General features: G+C 46.4%; 1 protein-coding gene across 6 annotated transcripts in view; it reads right to left on the bottom strand.

Annotated features, from left to right (window-relative positions):
- Nucleotides 1-19,749, bottom strand: part of LOC121589581 (GATA-binding factor A) — a 35,245-nt gene that overhangs the window by 9,519 nt on the left and 5,977 nt on the right. For 4 of the 6 annotated variants that reach the window (XM_041908603.1, XM_041908604.1, XM_041908605.1 and 1 more), the window contains exon 1: nt 1,348-1,543. The exons of 1 other annotated variant lie outside the window; for it this stretch is intronic. In XM_041908603.1, coding sequence (XP_041764537.1) covers nt 1,348-1,534 — 187 coding nt within the window. In that variant the 5' untranslated portion in view covers nt 1,535-1,543. Of the gene's footprint in view, nt 1-1,347; nt 1,544-19,749 lie in introns of those variants that run through there. One more of the 6 variants, XM_041908608.1, reaches the window with a different exon arrangement.

The following is a 19,749-nucleotide window of genomic DNA, read 5'->3' as shown; positions in this document are numbered from 1 at the left end:
TGTGGTCATGGAAGATTGAGTGCACCTATTCTAACATAGCTTCAAACTTTCAGATTTATGAAATGTCCAAAATATGTCTTCAATTAAAAGACTGATTTCATTCCTATTTTATAGATGAAAAAAACCTCCAACTTTAGGTAATCCAATACATAAAAGAACTAGTTACGTGATTAGAGTGTTATAGAAAATTTGTCAAAAATAATGATTTTATACTATGATGCGCGTTAGACAAATTGATTTGTGTCTGGTTTAAAAACTGAACGAAGAATTTTGTCGAACATTTGCATTTTCTGTTTAGTTTTAATAATGTAACCGTTTTAATACTAGTAATATAGTTGAATTAAATCACACTATTTGCAAGTAATCAGTTTCGAAAAGGAATAATTATCTTTTATTGTAATACAAAGTGTGAAAATAATAAAATGCACAGGATGTATGGGAACATTATAGAAAAGAACCGAACTTTCATAAACAGATTTAGAAAAAAAGGATGACCTAATGGAAAAGGTTATTTGACTAAATAATAAGAAAATTCTACTTGTGCTTCTCGTTCGTGTTTGTTTTCCTAATCAAAAGCATTGAGGAATGTGCAAACAATTTCTCAAGTCAATGAAAGAAATATTCAACAAAATTTTTATTTCTTCTATTTATACTTGTATTTAACGAAATCTTCTATTTTATGGGTAAAACTTCCGATTGTTCAAAGAAGGTTTGTTTGACTCAGATAACTGCCAGGACAGTCGAAAAACAATGTCTCGCCAAGGGTTCAAGTCCGGTTCAATAGGAGACTATTATGCTATGGGTAAACCAAAGCATAGATAATTTAGTCCATTAGTGGCTTACGGAAGGCCTAGATCGACTACGGTTCGTTGGGTGAAAAATAAGTTTGTCAATAAAAAATATGAACACGTTAGAAAGTGTATAAAACATGAAAAATAATTAAGAAAATATCAGTTGAATGATTTTGACCAGAAGTTGATGATTTTGACAATTATGCACGGTCTAGAAGCCATCTCTTTATGTTCCAGTGCTTTAATATCCTAAGTATATTGAGCATTTACGAGTCAATGCAAAGAACCCCCATCATCCACAGCTTAAGTACAAATTATAAATTTAGAATTTATGTTTTTCATCAACTTTTCCTATTTAGTATTCTAGTACAGCTGCTTCATAAATCCCCTATAAAATAATGACTCTCTTCTCTTAGTAATTAATTTTTTAAATTATTCCACGCGTTTTCTACGCAAAACACGGGATTGAAAAAAAGAGAAAAGTTCCGAAAAAAACCTTTCTATGCACTTGTCATAAAACTACGTTCTAGTTAACAATTATCACACCCCTACGTACCATCATGCGTTATCAGCCATTTCTTTCGGTTGCTCGTAAAAACGGCAAGCTTTCCCGAGTGCAACTTGAACCACAAAACGCTCGCAAGGATGAGGAGCTCCACTGCACCTTCTAATGCTGTAGACCGATACATCAAAGATACTTTTAAAGGTTTTTTTTTACAACTTTTTGATTTGCTTGCCGGCATTCTGTTGCCCTGCTGTTGTACTTCCCGCAGGGCCGGTGTGCTTCTGGGTGCGGTTAAATGTATTCATAATTTTATGATCCATCGTTTTCGCTCCCCGCACTGTCCCGGCATAGCCCAAACCAACCTCATCACTCCTTTTCAAAAACATAAAACTTAGCACAAAACTGCTTCAATTTGAAGTCCATAAACAAAAGCGTACGAGCCAACCTACACTACCACTAACAATACACTCCCAACTCCAGCGGAACTGGTTCGCTAACGCGTCCTATCAGCGGGTCGTAAAACTCGAGCCGATAGCATCCACCGAACGAAAGGAACAGTTTTACGACGGTGGCGGCATAGACTAAGCTTTATAACCCTCGTATCGTATTTTTTCCATACTTTTTTTTCGTCCCCCTTGATGTGTTAAGCGCAAACGAGCCGACTGGAGATGGTGGGGATGAAATGAAGAAAAAAACACTTCTTGCTGGAAAAAATGCACGCTTCCTAACGCTCATTGGCTCATACTGAAGGTCGTAAAATGAGCGAAACATGCCCAGAAACAAGAAGCACCGAGTGTGTCGAATTAGAATGAGGCCTTAGCCGTTCTAAGCCAAGCGAACGATTTTATTGACCCGTCTAACTGGTCATTTTTCCACTGCAGGCTTCAATTGCCGAATTTTTTCTACAACCACCTCCTCAGCTGAATGATTAATCACACCCTCCCGCAAAAAGGGGTGGAGGCTCAAAAACTCTCTTATCAAGTGACCGAACGAAGGCGTCAGCCCGCTTTGCCTACCAGCCAGCTCCATCGCCTCCGGGACCTTCCTTCATACCCCCTAGCCGGGTGGGCTGGACTGTGCGAAGTGATTTCTTAATTTTTACGAGCCGAAAAGCGCAATTAACTTATCTGATACACCAATCTACGCAATCAAACCCGTTAATGTGTGATTCCGGGAACACTGCCCCGGGTGAGAGAGAGATCTTCATTTTGACGGCTACAACCCGAGGCTCACAATTCCAGCAGCCAGCCGCAACCATGCCAGGGGGGGAAATTCCTAGAAAATGTATACCAAAATACCATCCCTCCTCCCCATCACCCAGCCCAGCTGACCAGTGGTGATTGGTTCGCTGAACCGAGAACGAAAACGTTAGACGAGGCCGAGGATTGCCGGAATTGTTTAGGAATTTCTAATGTTTCCCTTGTTTTTTTGGGACTCGATGAAAACTCCCCATCCAACAACGGGCATTGGGGTAGTTCCGACGTCAAATGGGAGTGCGTGCTCCGCGGCAAACGGGAACAGGGAGGGTACGATCAAAAATTAGAAGCCCAATTTTGGAGCGTCTCCGGTCGGTTGCGTTTGAAGTCCATTCCATTTCTTTATCAACTCATCCATTCTGAACTGCGCGCTCGCAAGACGACAAATGAAACGAGCGCCACCGCGATGAATAATTCGAATACCGAACAGTTTCTTACAGGGCGGCCATCTTTTGTTTAGAGGATGCGGGACGGGTACGGCTGGTAGACCGGGCCATCGAGCACAAGAACACATACCGGAAGCGTACAAACAAGATTTTTACGACCGTTCCCATTTGGCGTTCCGCGATGCCAACGCGTGTAAGGGCTCGTTCGGAAGGCACCTTTGGTAGATGTGTGTGTGTGTACGTGGTTTGAGGTTAAATACGGTGAAGACTTAATGTGGAGTGTTGGCGCTTAATACCTAATTGCAATTCCATTGCCACTCGGAACGATTTGATGAAGATTGAGTAATTTTAGAAGCGAAGAATATTATGTTCCACATATTCGTAGTTTTATTGTTACCGTTCATAAACTCAAACTACCGACGGCAGTTTGTTGAAGACATTAAAGTTTGGTAAAATCTACTTTTTACAGAATTTGGCAGACAAACATAATTTTATATACTTCTTCTGTGAATAAATAAAAAAATACTGTCAACACTTTGATCTAATTCATTAAATATTCTTCATCTACTTGGCGTAACGTCCTAGGCGGATATGACGGTTTCCAAGAATTTTTATAAAAAAATTAAATAGTACACTGATCACCTATATAAACTATACACAATTTATGTTATAGGAATATGTCATATAAAACACAATACTTATTCCTCTTGGCTTAATCATTTGCTTTATATTGTACAACGAAGAACAGTTGCTAAACCCTCTCCAAAAAATGGTTTTAGCTTACTCAACGCTCCAGTCAACAGGTCTAGCGATGGTTCATGCATCTTCTAAAATTATGTAAACCAATTCTGCCTTGAACGTCTAAAATTTCAACTTCAGCCAGCTTTCACCCCAAGCCCATGCTCCAATTTGCCATTGCCAAACTAGCCAGCCCCCCCACCCCCCTGCCCGACCGAAATGCTTAACCAATCGGTCACTGTTGCAGAACACTGGAGATTGTGGCAAGCCGCCGCCGCGCGTTGTCGTTGCTTTTGGAAGATTTTGGTAAAATTATTCCGAGTGTCGTTCACACCAAGGCTACCAAGGCCCCTTTCCCATACCCACTGTATTGCCCAATGCAGCCCCACCGCAAGGGAGAGAGAGAGAGTGAGAGAGCGATCATCGCGGATGTCCACAAACAGGCCGACACCGCCACCATACCGTATACTCTCAATCGATCACCTGTCACGACGGGGTAGGCCAAATTGGTAACATCAAAACCCCCAGCGCGCCCAAATCGATCCAACCATTTGTCTCCGGGCGACGGATGACGCTTGATGGTCGATAAAGGTGGCGCACTGCCGCTACCGACTCGAGGCAGGGTAATCACCCATCCCAGAAGCGCATCACCCTTGTCATCTACCGGCACACACACACACACAATCGGTGGGAGGCCCACGATACTTCGTGGCCAAATCCCTGCTCTACCCGTTCACGCGGTGGTGCAGGTGACCTCGCTCGCGTTTCGATTCCGTTCGGGGCTTCCGTTCCTTCGGAAATTATGTATGCCACTTTTTCGACACGCACTTACCTCACCCCTTGGCTGGCCATCCTCATGCCCTCGCGCCCGGCGGGGAAGAAAAACCGCCCTGCGGGGTCTGTCGGCATCCATTAGTCCAGCTCGACACCGAAGCAGTAATTAAATCATCTTAAATCACTCTCCCAAAACACCACCCTCTTGTCCACCGGGCACCGGGTTAGCCGCATGATTCGAAGGAGCGAAACCCGAAATGAAACTCCCCTAATTGATTCAGCGAACGCAGCCAATTCCTTATGCAAATTCGAACCATTCGCGCTCGCCCGTTCGAACATTGTATGTGTATATTTCTACACAAACACACGCACGAGCGCTTGTACATTCGATTGGGATGCCAGAGGATAGAGAAAACAACGCCGCAGCCAATGTGTCTACCACGAGTGTGACACCACGAGGTCTTCGGGTTTCGGGCGGGCCTTTCCAAACGCATGCACGTATCAGCATAAAAGTGTGTGTCCCATCAGGGCGGATTAACCGACTTTGGGGAGTGGTGGCGGTATTGTACGCGATGGTATCATCTGGTCTGCTACAAAACGTAATCATATCTTGCGCAGTAGAAATTGTACACTCGGAAATAGCTCACATTCACTACTGGCCACTACACCACTCACAGCAAAACAGGTAAACACGCCGAATATGCGGTTAAAGGAGCGAAATGAACAGGACGGTAAGGTTTGAAGGAAGAGTTGCCTGACGGTAAGGAGGTATGGAGGTCTTAAACAAGGTGTCGGCTTCCTTCCTTTGTTGTTTGTTTGTTTTGTCTCAAGTCGACGGCTAAGCCCCAAAGCATCTCAAATATTTACACACCCCTGAACGGTGGAATAGTGGTAAATGCTTCCGAGTAAAAGTGGTCAGTATTTGAAACTAATAGTTGAGGGGAAAAAAATGTTTTATTATTTTTACCAACAACGAGAAGCTAATCCCCACTGTTTAACAAACTACCAAAACTACAAACATCCCATGCAGCCCGTAAATTTGACCACCGCCCAACGCCCCACAGTGCACAGCATTCGGAGCCGCTCTGTGTGGTGATTAATTAATTCACCATACCCGATTCCCGTTAGTGTCAGCGCTGACCGCGCTCCGCCCGATCTTTCACATTTCGGCACCGGGTCTCGTTTGTGTGTCGATACGAGCCGCGATACACGGTTGGAACAAAATCTCTCACCCTGCCCCTGCCTTTAGCATCTCATGTCTACCACTCCTCCTCCTTTTCCCCCTCCCTTTCATAACACCCCATCGTTCACTCATTGACTCATTTGCAAATGAGACATTTTTACGATCACCATAACCGTATATTATGGCGTACTTAAGACCAGGGCTTTTACGACGTCGGTTTTGCCTCTTAAGCTCCAACCCAAGGCAATAGTGGCAACGGAGAAGGAGTAATCAAGGGGAGTGGAAGAGAAACACACTCGTCACCTGCCGCCGTTACTGTCCATTCTTCCCCCTTCGCCTTGCGTTTCATTCTGTCGCCCCCAACAACCCTGCAAATCATAAAACAAAGACAAAGGACATCAACGGCCGAACGCGCCACGAACCCACCCGGAACCCACTCCCCCAGCATCTCAGTCAGCGTCAGCGAGAATCGATCAAGCAACAGAACGACACACTGAAGACGATCGGTAATGACAACGATCAACACCATGAGCCAAGCACTCACTCTGCGCGCCCTGGCCCTGGTTGCTGGGTGTCAGTTGGCGGCAACAAAACAAACGAACAAAAAAATACCTGTGCGTGTGTGCGGTTTCGCCGACCGACGAGATTGATCACTGCAGCGAAAGTTATCGACATCAACCCGTACGATCGTACGCGCGCGCACTCAGGCACACACAATCAAACCGCAGAGCCGCTGAAAGGGGCTTGAGCTGACGGAACAAGCGCATCCAAAACGGCTACGGATTTTTTTTTGTTCTTCTGTCCCTCCCGGACAATGCAAAATTGCTCGCTCGAGAGCTGGCGCGAAGTGGGGAACGGACAACGCCCGAGGCCCACCGGGAAGACCGGGAAACGACAAAATGCATATTATATGATAATTTAGCACTCGATCATTTATTGATTTTAATGGAAATTGTATGTTTTATATGGTCACATGGCGTATGGGCATGGCGTCGGACTGATCGTTGTTCGGTCTGTGTCCTGGTCCTGTGGGTTCATTGTTTGTAAGTGCCGGCATCCTTTCTGGGGGTTTTTGCAGTTTTTGTTTGCTTGTTTGGTTTTATTTTATTTTCTTCTTTTGTGTGTTGCTCTGTGACTGCACTTTGGGCTAGTGATTTGCTTCTCGCTGTTACTTGCTTTTTTTATTATTTTGTTTCCGTTTTCTTTCGCCTCACTCCGGATGTCTTTCACTTTTGAAAAGAGTTATATGTACTTTGTTTTATTCGCTACATCTACTTCTTTGTAAAGAATGTCATAGAATCACTTTATGCTGGTTTAAGTTTAAATTATCGAAAGTCCATTTAATTCTTCTGCGCCAACTGCGCCTATCTTCTCAGTGTCCAGACTGAGAATACCCCATCCAAAACTAAACACCCGATAAGAGATGGCTCTCGATCGACAAAGTGAATAAAATCTGCCCCAATCCGCCCGCAGCCACTCACTGATAGTGTGACAAATAGAGCGAACGGCAGGAACAGAAACAGAAATAAACAGAAGAATCCCCCGCCCTGCCATTGGTGTGATTCTGTTGTGCAAACGTAGCACAGCCACAGAAAAGAAGCCGATCGCCATCGCAGGGGAGCGGCCCAAACACGGCACACTGACCACCGCCACCCAAAAGAAGAAATATTAAGCTTTCAGAGGACAGCGCAAACGTGCCGACAAATTTGAAAAATGTTACCAAATATTTCTTGTCTCCACGGTTGTGCGCACGGAACTGCCATGAACCCCACTCATGCCCGGGATGACGCGATCGCACAATCGGAACCCATTACGCAAGCCTCATCGAACGCCACCGGTGTGTGGGGAGGGCCTCCGGAACGGCGCTGCGGATGCGTTTCACGAACCCGCGCGACCCTCGGAGCAAACTCACGAGCAAACCCAAGCGGAAGGAATATCTATATAAACTAAATCACTGCAATTAATTTCGTTAATGTTTGTTTTTTTATCCCCCCTCTTTCCCAATGGCAGCCGTGAGGCCGGCGTCTCGAGCGCGAACACCAGACCACGTTTGGTAGAACTGCGGTGCCCATCTTCGGCAAACTTCTTCGTTGTTGTTTTTTTTCTCCCTAATATGCTTAATCGACTCCGACTGAACGATTGAGGTCCATTGAGGCGTCACCGGAGCGATCAGAGCACTCTGCCTGTTTCCTTCTCTTCATCTTGTACTCCGGTCCCCCCCCCCCCTCAGCTCGCTCGATCGATAAAGCAGATGGAAATGGTTGCTCACGAAACCGCTTTCGCTCCTTTCGAGATTGATCAGATCCCGATAGGGGAGGGAGTTTGATGCTACGACGGTGACAAAGATGCTCCCCAACCGATCGCGACTTAAGTGAGACCGAAAAGGATTGCCGACGATCGTAAAACTGCCGAATATATCAATTCCTGGCCCTGGGCCAACGGTCAACCATTTCCCGCCCGCCCTCGGAACGTTCCGGAATCGAAGCGCACCATGATTGATCGCACACACGTTCTGGTACCGTGCAAAGGGATCGTCAGCGCTGATGCTCCGCTGCCTAGCCGATAGACTTGTAATGTGCATCTGGTGGAGTCGTTTGGGCGGCTAGAAGGAAGCTGCCTGAAAAACGGTGCTGGCGGATGTGGCGGAAACTGTCCCACCAAAACATTTTAATGCCACTTTCATGCTCTCGGAGCGTTCGAGGGTGCGCCGGATGTAAGCGTTTTATTCGTTGTTTTTTTCCTTTTCTTTACAGTTTTTTTGTTAGTAGACATCAAACGCTCTCATCTCAAGTAAAAGCAGCTAGAGCAGAAGCTTAGCACAAAACGAAGGGAAAAGAACATTTCTCTCTGATCCATGCGCACACACACACACGAGCAATATCAAGGCTGGCAGAAGAACGAATGACATCCGAAAGAAAGTGCCCATCCACTGCCTGGGTAACCCTTCGCTTCTCGGGTGACATGTTCAATCCGATCGGGCGCTTTGTGGTTTGCCGACGGCGGGAAAGAAAAATGAAGCCGAGGCAAAAGAATCTTCAGATCATCGTTGTCGCCAACAGCAAAGCCAGCGATAGTACGGCGCCGATCGTTGCTTCAGATTTACGCCGCTACCCCGCCTAGAGACCCGGTTGATACAAATCGCTTCGAAATCTTGTTAATCGAAACCTTTTTATTTATTGAGCTCGCGGTATCCGCCGCATCTCGTCACCTTTTCGCTGTATGTGTGAGGTTTTGTTTTTCTTTATATTCTCCTTAGGTTTTTTTCAAATACACGGTTGACGACTCCAACCAATATGAACCGCTTGTCCAGCTGATGAGGATCATAGAACTGTGAGCCGTGAGGGGGGATTTCGGGATTGATATCTCGGGCATGTTGAAATCCCACGGTGAAAGTTCCCACTGGCGCCCGGTCACATTCCTGTCCGGCACGCCGGAATGCCTGAAGGATGCTGTAACAAGAGTGAGCGATTTTTCACGCGGCACAGGAAGTGTAACGATAGTAGCTGAAAGCTTTTTCTGTTATACAAACCTCTCCCTGACGGTGGTAGATGAGTTCTCGCTTGGGATAGTTCGGAACAAATTGATAACTTTTCGTGAGAAGTTTAAACTTTTAACAAAAAGGAATGAATGGAATGAAGGAATGAGAGAAATCTCATTTTTTTCTGGGAGTTGTTTATTATACCTTAATTTTATAAATAATTATTTCTTTATACAACATAGTGAACACGTTCTTGTAGTTGAAAAGCTATTTTTTATCGCGATTTGAGTACTGAGCATATTACACAGAATTTAGTGTATTTGGTTGCCGATGACTTCCTGCTCACAAACCGGTAAGCGAAGAGGAAATTTACCACTACCTAGTATAATTGTACCTCATGAGCTTACAAGTGTATCACATAAAATAAAACATTTTTTTAAATGTAAACCCCAAAAAGCTTACCGAGCAATTAGCTAGCCTATTTGTCATAATTACGGTGGAAAGTTATTAAGTGCATCAATTAAAGTGTAATGCGTACAAAGTGCATCTATTTGCTGCTACCATTACAGCTGCATTCCTTTTTATTACCTCCATTGTCTGTTAAATTGCTACATCTCTGTACTACTGCGCCGGTAATCCCTTAAGCTCTTCCCGGTCGGAAATGATGCGCGTCTTAAATTTGGACTCTGCTCCGCACTACGTCTACTAGCGTGGCGTCCATCTTGTTACAATCATTTGTTAATTAATGCTCCCTACGTAAAGATCGGACCGAAAGTCCGTGTTAGTTGGGAATGGTTAACGAGCAGCAAAAGTGTACAATTCATAAAAATGCTCTCAAAATTTTTTCCCCCTTTTCTTACAAACCACACACACCCGGAACAGGCGCGCCAGACATACGGTGCGCTTCAGACGTCGCTGGTTTTCGTAGTGCATTGTGGGGATGTCGGTGCACCTATTCCGATGCAGCTATTAACGAACTGCGCCCGGAACTCCACCCACCAGCAAATGGGCCCAATGGTCCATTGTGCAAACAGTTGCTGTATCTCACAGACCATGAGTTATGGTTACGAATGGAAATTTATGTGCTCCCAATTGCGTCCGGTGCGCCCTCCGCATGCAGCCTTGCACTCCGTACCGGCCGAGCACTGGCTAAGCGGGTGCGTCATTCTGGATGCATTCGGTCGATTGGTTAATTTTTGGTCGCCCGGAAGCGTTGGCAAATATTAAACCCATTAGCAAAAACATACGCAGGAAATTCACCTCCCCTGCCCTGTGTATCGTCTGCATCAAACGGCCTCGCAAGCACATTACGCCTGCTGCTTTGCTCCAGTCGATCCGTCGATGAGCTCATGCCCTCGTAGTTCGACGCCACGTCCCAGTGAGTTGTTTACCACCGGAAAAATGATTTTTCATTTCAGAACAAATGCCCCACACACCGTTGAAGTGCTCTTTGTCCAGATGCGCACCCTGGCGGATGGCTAAACTCGACTGTGAGACCGGCTAGTGCTAGCACCATCATCATCGTGCGGTTTCGGGCGCATTATTGAGATGTTCAATTAAAATTTATAAGTCCCGGCCTGTCTCGGGATCTGACGGGCCTGTCTGTTCGCCGAAGCCACGAACAGAGCGTTTGACGATTCAGACCAGACACACACTGCCACGTCTGGTTGAGTTATGGTCCAGTTCGCCTTTATTATATTTTTTTTTATATATAGCTATGATTCATTCAACTCAAACAACTTCCATCGCTCACTTCCACGGGGAGCCATTAGATGAAAAGTTATGGTTTTTTTCTGTGTTTTTCCTTTTCTTGCCAGCACAGTCACGAGACCTTGCATTAGTTCAACACACACACACACACACACACACACACACACACACACACACACACACACACACACACACACACACACACACACACACACACACACACACACACACACACACACACACACACACACACACACACACACACACACACACACACACACACACACACACACACACACACACACACACACACACACACACACACACACACACACAAACTGGCTTCGATTTAAAATATGAGATCTAGCAAAGACAGTGCCCAGACGCGATGAAAAATTAAATTGTTCTACTTTTTATAAGTGGTACGGTATTTTTTCAACTATAGCCTTGGTTTGCTACTCAGAGGAGAGTAGTGATTTCCCTGAGCAATTTTCCATAATTTGTAGGTCATCGTTTGGGGCTCCCCTGTAATTGCTGTGATTTTATGTTAACGAAGTATTAGTTAATTTTTCAGTGCCTTCTATTTTTTGCGATCAATTTTCATCAAATATATTTGAATTCTATTTTTCAAAACTGAAGATCAATGTAAGATCTTTTGAAATAATGTTACAAAATAACTGATATCTAGAATGATCGACAAATCAGTACTCAGTAAAATCTTATATGAAAAAGCTTGCCTTGCAGCATGATACCACCGTTTTCCTGGTACCGTACCGTGTAATGAAATATTCGATCATCTTTAAGAATTTACGTGGATGCCATTTTGAATGCATTCAATCCAGTTTCCCCAGACAAATACATACAAACATATTTGTTTATGTATGCAACGAACAGCACACTACAGGCAAATATTGCGCTCCCCTCTCACCATCTGCATATGAACGAATATGCTCGAAAATAAGCACCACTGGCAGATGCATAATTATGTGCATCCAGCAGAAACATGCCACTTTGCACAGGTATCGATCGACGCACACACACACACACAGCACACTCACACAGCACACATACACCAGCCGACCAGCCATAGTGGTCAGCATGAAAGGGTGAAATAAATTACCAACACGCATGAGCTACACATTACGCTCGCAGTTCGGTACACCCCAAACAACGCAACTGTTCCCACGAAATTATGCTTCCAGCGTGAGCTACATTCGCCGCACTGCCGTCTCTGGCACTCTGGATCGCTGCTGCAGTGCATTTTTCATCCCAAAACACATCTCTCCGCTCGCGATGCTGTAAAGTGCTGGGAAAGCAAACCAGAAACCAGAAACGGCTAGGGAAGAAGCAAAACGACGATCCTTCCCATAAGTAATGGCCTTCCGCACGCCGGAGGAGGTTGCACTTGAGAAGTGAACGGTACGGTCTTGGATCGCATGTCGCTACACTGGCGCCTGTGGCCAGATTCCGTGCACCAGCGGTTTCCGTGTTCGTCTCCGTGTCCTACCGATCGGGTTCGAAAATTCGAATGTGTCCTTTTTTTTTTGCTTCTTCTTCAACACACACCGGCACACACAACTGTGGCGTGTCAGCAGGAAACATGGAAGTGCTTTATCCCACTGAAACATTACCTCTCGCACGCTGCCAGCACGCACTGTGCACACCTTTTTTTCCACCAGCGCAGAACGGCCGAGTGGCCAAACTGGAGAAGGGCAACCAGTTATGAGAAAATTTCACGTCGCTTCAACATTACGCCATCTATCAGGTAGCTGAGCGCAATCTGTCTTGCTCCCAAGCGAGCAAGGGAAAGAACTTTTATGGCCATGCACTGCAATCCTGTCCTCGGGAAGCCTTGCATGGCCGAAAGGCACCCAGGTCGGTTCTCTTCTCCACCGAGCAGTCGAGCTTGCGGCAGCACCGCAAAACCGTTGCCATAAATTTTTGCAAACTCACAACTCACCAAACGAACAGCGCTGCAGCTAACAAGCACAAAACTGCACACTGTCAAAGCGTATGCACATTTCACATCCGCGGGCTTAGGACTTGGGCCGTCCCGCGCTCGCGACTAGCGCTACCACTCGGGAACATCAGCTTGCATGTGTTTCTCCATCACTCTCCATCCGTCTGTGGCTTATTAGTCTTCTCCATTCTCAACAAGTCGCGTGATTTATGATACCTCACGCACGCACGCAAACACACTCGCTCGCTCAACCAAAAACAAAGCCAGCTCAACCGTATCGGTAGCAACGACAACAACTTGGCAGCGAAACAAACGCTAACCCAACGCCAAACCGCACCAGCCCTGGTGAGTGAGGTAGTCCGATCCGGTTGACATTTACACCTAATATTCATTACCGCAAATGGTGATAAAACGATGCTGTGTGTGTGTGTGAGTGTCTGTGTTTTCTGTGAGCACAGTCCCCAGACTCTAATCTCGTCAGCAGCTCTAGCAGTGAGATGCCATCAATCATCCATCGCCGAGACGCATCCTATGTGGGTGCCAACGCCACTAATGCCTAAGTACCTAAGTTGCCGCTGATTAGCTACCGGTTGCAGCGCCACCTTCGGAACCACGGAAGTGAGGTTCCGTGCCGGGGGGAGGTCAGGTATCGAACTGTGAGCCTGCGTGCCGGCGGCGCTACAGCTGCAACTCGTTCCCTATCTTGCCTCCTATAAGCCTATTACGGACATTCCACCCGGGATCGAGTGCACCCGCCGACGAAAGATCAACGACGAAATCCCGGACGGCTGCTGTCAACGCACCACCAACACATCGTGGACGATCACAAATGCGACCGTTCTTGTCAGCGGGCATCTTCCGCATCAATCACTCCGTCCGCAGCTCCGGTTTTTGGACGGGAACCTGTCATCAACGTCACCCGGGTTGATCTGCCGTTCCCTTCGCTAATGAATGAGCCGCCCGGCACCGAAACATAGCTCCCGTGTGCGCGCCACGGTCAAGATCTGGATCACTGCAAACCCCGCTCGCCGCTGCTGGAGAGATCACTTCAAACAGTGAACAATGACGATAACAAAATCAACAAAAAAACACACACACACAAACACCAGAAGCAGCTCACTCTCGGGGACTATCCAAACAACAAAAGTTACTTATCTAATAGCGCTAATATTTTGAGCCCCGCTCTTCAGCAAACAACATCAACAACCATCCCCGTGCTGCTACCGTCCTACAACACCCCTTTTCGTTACCCGTGGAACATGAGCTGAAGGCATTGAAGGCATTATAGCATCAGATAACCTGCCACTACCTGCACGATCGTGCTGGAAGGATGGTTGTTCACTCTCCTTCTCTCTGCCTCTCTCTCTCTAACTGCCTCAATCGATCGACTCGAGGAAACGGTTGTAATATTGCAGAACAGACGCCAACGCAACCGGCCCGTGTCTGGAGCCAAATCCGAACGCACGGATCGTTGTCCCAGAACGATCCCGGTATCCCGGGTAAGTGCCGACCCAGTACGATCAAGATCTAGTAGCACTTGAGATATTTTCGTTCTCTTCTAGAGATCGTACCTGCTCGATAAATTGCATGACCGACGAATCGACGACTGTGAGCAGCAGATACGAGCTGCGAGATATGAGTGTTGAGCCGGGTGAAGGAAAATACAATCTCAGCTCACACACGCCCTCGCAACTACCTGAATTACGGGCGCTTCAGGTTTAGGGAAAGCGAGTGCTGGCAAAGTGGCAACAAAAACCGGGAAGATGACCCGTGACCCTGCCGGAAATGATGATTTATTGACTTCGTGTTGAGAGCTTTTGAACTTTTACAAGGATCGTTGTGTAAGTGAACGTAACCTGCTGTTACTGCTGCTATTGCCGTCTGCGTCTACGCGTGTATCCTTGAGCGTTGACGAAGGTGTTTGCCATTCTGAGGATATCAGGTATACCGGATGTTTCTCCAAGTGAAACATCACAAAAAGGCAACCTTTCAAAAAAAAGGTAGACATACAAATAGGCGCACTATATTGAGCTCTGCACTTCAAAAACAAACATTAAGATCTCAACACAAAAGATACAATTTGTTTATCAAATGATAAAGTGTCTAATTTCATATGGTTGCAAATGGAATGTGACTATTTCTGTTAAGGTTGATTTTTTAACCCATGAAGTAAATTTAATGGAGCAAGAATTGCAAGAAGTCATATAATTCAGTTTTTGACACTTGTAAACACTTTGTAATTATTGAATATGTTTTTTTTTTTATATTTCTGTCTAGTTCCCTGTTTTAATTTGCTAAGATACTGAGGATCATAGCTGAGTACATTATTGAACGAGTTGTCTTACTGATGTGTGATACCTACGCGGCACAAAACAGTTGCCTCACCACTTTACGTTATACATCGTCTGTGAATGATACTCACTAATTAGGTAAGTTTTGATAAATAATTGCTCTAAATTAAAGGTAGTAACAATCCTTTCGAGGAAATTTTAACCATTAGTATTTGATGATATTATTCTGAAATAAATGATACAATTACCAGTAGATTAACACTTCTCGCAAGCTTTTCTCGATCCATTTCCACTTCGAAAGATAGTCTCGTCATTTAAAATATTACTTCAATTCTTCAAAAAAGAACCTTCCAACCATGCCCGCAAAACGGCAAACCCGCTACCCCATCCACCATCACAAAGCACGACTGAATTATTCATAGCCAACCAATGCCGCACTGCCAGCGCCGGCTCGAAATGTGCTCGAAAACTTTACACTAATTGTACCACCGAAGAATGTCGTAACAAATTGATGCAACCCCTACCGTTTCTCGCCACTATCACGCCACTAATCATCTGCTGCTCAAAACTCAATCCTTCCCAGCACGGCGGCGGCAACCCTTTCGAAAGTGACCCGTGTACAATGTTTCTGGCACCAATAAAGTGAAAAATTGATGAGGCTTCATTGGAGGTTTCATACACAGAGCGAAAGAAAAACGACCGGCGGGTGAACAGCGAAAAACCACTCACTCCGGGCCGGCCCAAGTGGTCGCCACAGCCGTGCTTTGCTTCTTAAAATGCACGGCAAATGGGAAGGACGGAGTTGGCGTTTAATTGCATCTTCAAACGCAACCTTCGCATCGATCTTCCGGCACGAAATTCACGAAAAAAAAGCGAGAGAATTAATATCCCTTCACACACACATGCGCGCTAGCTCGTTAAAAGCACGAAATACGGGATGCTTGGCGTTAAAGCACTTTTCGCGTTGCAAATTGATGTTAACTTTCGTGGTGCTTCGAGTGAGTGAGTATAGTGGGTACAGCAACCGCAACGCGGCCGAATGCTCCAGAGGCGTCCCACATCAGGTAGCACAGAAGCTCGCGGTTAATCATTCCCAAATTGCTTCCATCAGTGTACGCGTGACGCGCAACTGGCCGCCCCCGAGCGCAAGAGCGACTTTTGCCAAATTAGGAAGCTTATTAAGAAGCGGTAATTAATTGCCAAAAGTAGCATAGCTGGGCCCATATTTTGAGCCGCCTTCTTACTCCCGTGGGTGAATGGTTGATTTTCTTGTGCTGGTCAACCGATTACACCGTTTCATTTGCCTCTCGCTACCACTTTCAAAGCATCGTCCACTCCCACAGGGGGAAGACGAGTGAAGCTCATTACGCAACCCGCCACCCTCGCTGCTAAGCGCTTCATGAGTTCAGCATGGTCAACAAATTGTCTTACGACTGGACCGCATGCCATCGGCCCATTTAATGCCACAAATTATGGCGCTACAATGGTGCGGTGCCGCGTGCGCCCACCATTTTCTTCCTTGCCCACTGAAGGGGCTTTGGCTTGTGAAAATAAGGGTGATACAATTTTCCTCCCTACATCTTTTCTAATTGCTAGCCCGAAAAGGAAAGATGGAAGCAAACCTCCGCCCTGGTTCACGTGTGTGTGTGTGTTTGCTGTGTTACAAATTTTCACCGCTCGGGGAACTCGAGCGTGCGCAATGGCGGCCGCAATCGTTCGCCCGTGCGTTCGTTAATTAAATTGTCCAACTGCTTCTCGTTTGCGTCCCTTAGTACCGCTGTTAGAACTTTTTAGGGGCGATGGTTGTTCGGAAACATTTTCCTTCTAACGGAGGGAACGAAGAAGAAAAGCTTCACCGAAATCACTACAATATGGCGCTTTTGGCGAGTGCCGGATTGCATGCAACCGGCCAATATATCTTCCACCTTTTGCCACAACCGTTAGCGCTGTCACACGGTGTGGACAGTTTTATGGCCCTCATTCAATTCAAACCTTCGGCGGGTACGGGGCATTGCCTGCTTGTCCACTATCCCCACGGTTTGTGTTGGTGTTTTAGCTTGACACTTTAATTCCTTTCCAATCAATCGTGCCCGCCCTCGGCACCGTTCCGTTCGAGCGCTCCCTACGGTTCGCATCATGCTGACGCCCATAAAATTTCCCCGTACGGCTAGAAGTGTCACCCGGCTCGGCTCTTGATAATGATGATGCTGATGATGGCGCTCATTATCAGCAGCGACATTCTCATCACCAGCAGCGCCAGCAGCAGCAGCAGCAGCAGCAGCAGTGTACACTTTATGTCTCTATTTGCTCGAAATGGAGAGAAAGAAGATGATTTGTCCTCGAGCGCAGTACAAATTGCTATGGGGTTGGGAAACGCGTCATTCACCGCTTTGTTTCCGGCGGGAAATAGGCCGAATAAAAGAGTACAGTTTAAATAAAAGCACCAAGGGAGAGAGCTAAAGCAACACACGCCAGCCGCGACACTCGTCATACAAGCTGTCGCTGGTAAATAACACACACACACATACACACACAAAAACGTACCTCTGGCAACTAGCAACTGGAGGGGCCTTTTCTTTTTCGGCCCGATCCATCCCACCGAATGTGCCGCACCAGTGTGGGCAGCCCCGCGGGCCAGCTGGCAAGGCGGAAGACGAGCAACGACGAGCCAGTGGAGTAAAAACAGAACGAACCCGATGAGTTATAGGAGAATGCCATTAAGCGGCCCAGCCGACAGAGGAGCAGCAGCAGCAGCAACATCGACGATGGCGGCGGCGGCAAAAAAAACTGCGCCTAACATAAACACATAAAACCCACCGCGTACCCACTGCGGAAGAAGCTCTAAAACCTCGCCTTAAGTGCCTCCGAAAGCGACGGCAAATCGGGCGCTCTCTGCGCGTATGGGTGTAACGGGTCGAATAACGACCAGAACAAATGACTTCTCCCGGTGATGCTCTTGGACACGCCACGATGTCATACACGGGTGTGTGTGTGTGTTTTATACGTCTGCTCCTTCCCGAAACAACTCGCCTAAGATGATGAAGAGATCTCTGGCCATGAATTCTAAGGTTCTCAAGGGCTTTACGACAGACGCGGATCCAGCGCATAGGATAGGTACTTGGCATCTAGCGTGCGGCCACATGATCTATAAACAGTCACGGTGAATAATTACGATTCAATAAAACAGCGATGACACGGTTGCATTAAAAAGGAAATGGAAATGTAAGCTATGAGTCTAAGATAACTTCGTCCTCGTCCCAAGGCTTGATAACGGTTGACCGTACAGCTTTGCAGCGTGCATCATGGCCCGATGATTTATGACACCTGCAAAGTGTCTTGACTAGAAACAAAAAGCGATCGTTTTTTTTATACTGCAAGTAGATTATTATAGTTTTTACTTTAACTTGCACTTACTTTTACACTACTCCTCACTTTACGTGCCATAATTGACCTCCATTTTCTTGCACAAAAAAACGACATTTTCACTTTGATCGGTATCCAGTGCAAATTATCAGTGCGTTTATTGAGTCGTACATTTGTCACCACGTTTACCGATTGGTTACAAACGTTCAACTGGTCGTGAAATTGGATCCTTATCATCACCCCGTTCGATCCGATCGTCAGCCAGATCATCGCAAAACGATCCCGAAAAGCAATCATTCCAGCAATCTACCGGCACAAGCTCCACAAAATGACAATCTGTCCTGCTGGCAGGTCCGGTACCAGGCGTCTTAAGAGTTAAGATGTTCCACATCGATAACTTCATCTCGCTACCAAACGCACCCGGAGAAGATGATACACACGCTGTGCAGCGGCTCACCCCATTGCGGGACGATTATTATTCGATCGATCGATGGCAAAACGAATAAAACACACAGCGCCACGATCGCGATGCCAGCCGTATCATATTTCAACCACACACACAGCCGAATCGAATGAATTCGCCACCGTTGATGCGCGGTGCGAATGGCTCTTACACGCTGTTTTGCACACGTCCCAAAACTTCCTGGCTTTCGCGAACTGTCGTGAGCCGGATTGGCACCACGATTCAACAATGCGCTCGCCTGCATCCACTGCACCGGGTGCACATTTCCCCGTATTTTGTGTGTGTGTGTTGTTTCTTTTCCCCTTTTTCGGTGGTTTATTTTTATGTGCTACGTTCGGTTCGGACCCGCTGCGGTGGGTTTTTAGCTGACTTGAGGTCCACTTGAAAAACGCTCAAAACGGTACGGAGTGAAAGCCGCTCTTAACCGCGGACCCGCGGAATGCAATGAAAAACTCCGCACGCGTAAGGAGCGCACAATTACAGAAATTAGGCCCCGGCGGCACTTAGCGATACCACCACCGCACGGCACGGAACCACTTCACCCTGAGAGGACGGTGCGGTGATTTACTTGCCTGGATGGCACGGAAAGGATGCACCGAACCCTTCGTCGGGGAGAAAGTGAGCGCAAGAACAGCGGTGTTTAAAATAATCGACGATCAAGAGCGACGTTTCGGTAGGCCGATAAGAACACGCAGGGACAAATGCGTTTCAGAAGATGAAAAAAAATCCGATTTTTCTATCCTTTTTAACATACGGTGAGCTGTATGGTATGAATATTTAGGAGTTAAATTTAAATCAAAAACCAACGTTTAACACGCATTACATATCAACCATACGGTTTGGCTTGGGCT

This window comes from Anopheles merus, chromosome 2R (genome assembly GCF_017562075.2).
Source record: "Anopheles merus strain MAF chromosome 2R, AmerM5.1, whole genome shotgun sequence".
Lineage (NCBI taxonomy): Eukaryota > Metazoa > Arthropoda > Insecta > Diptera > Culicidae > Anopheles > Anopheles merus.
Note: the sequence above shows the minus strand (reverse complement) of the source record. Positions and strands in the feature narration are given on the sequence as shown.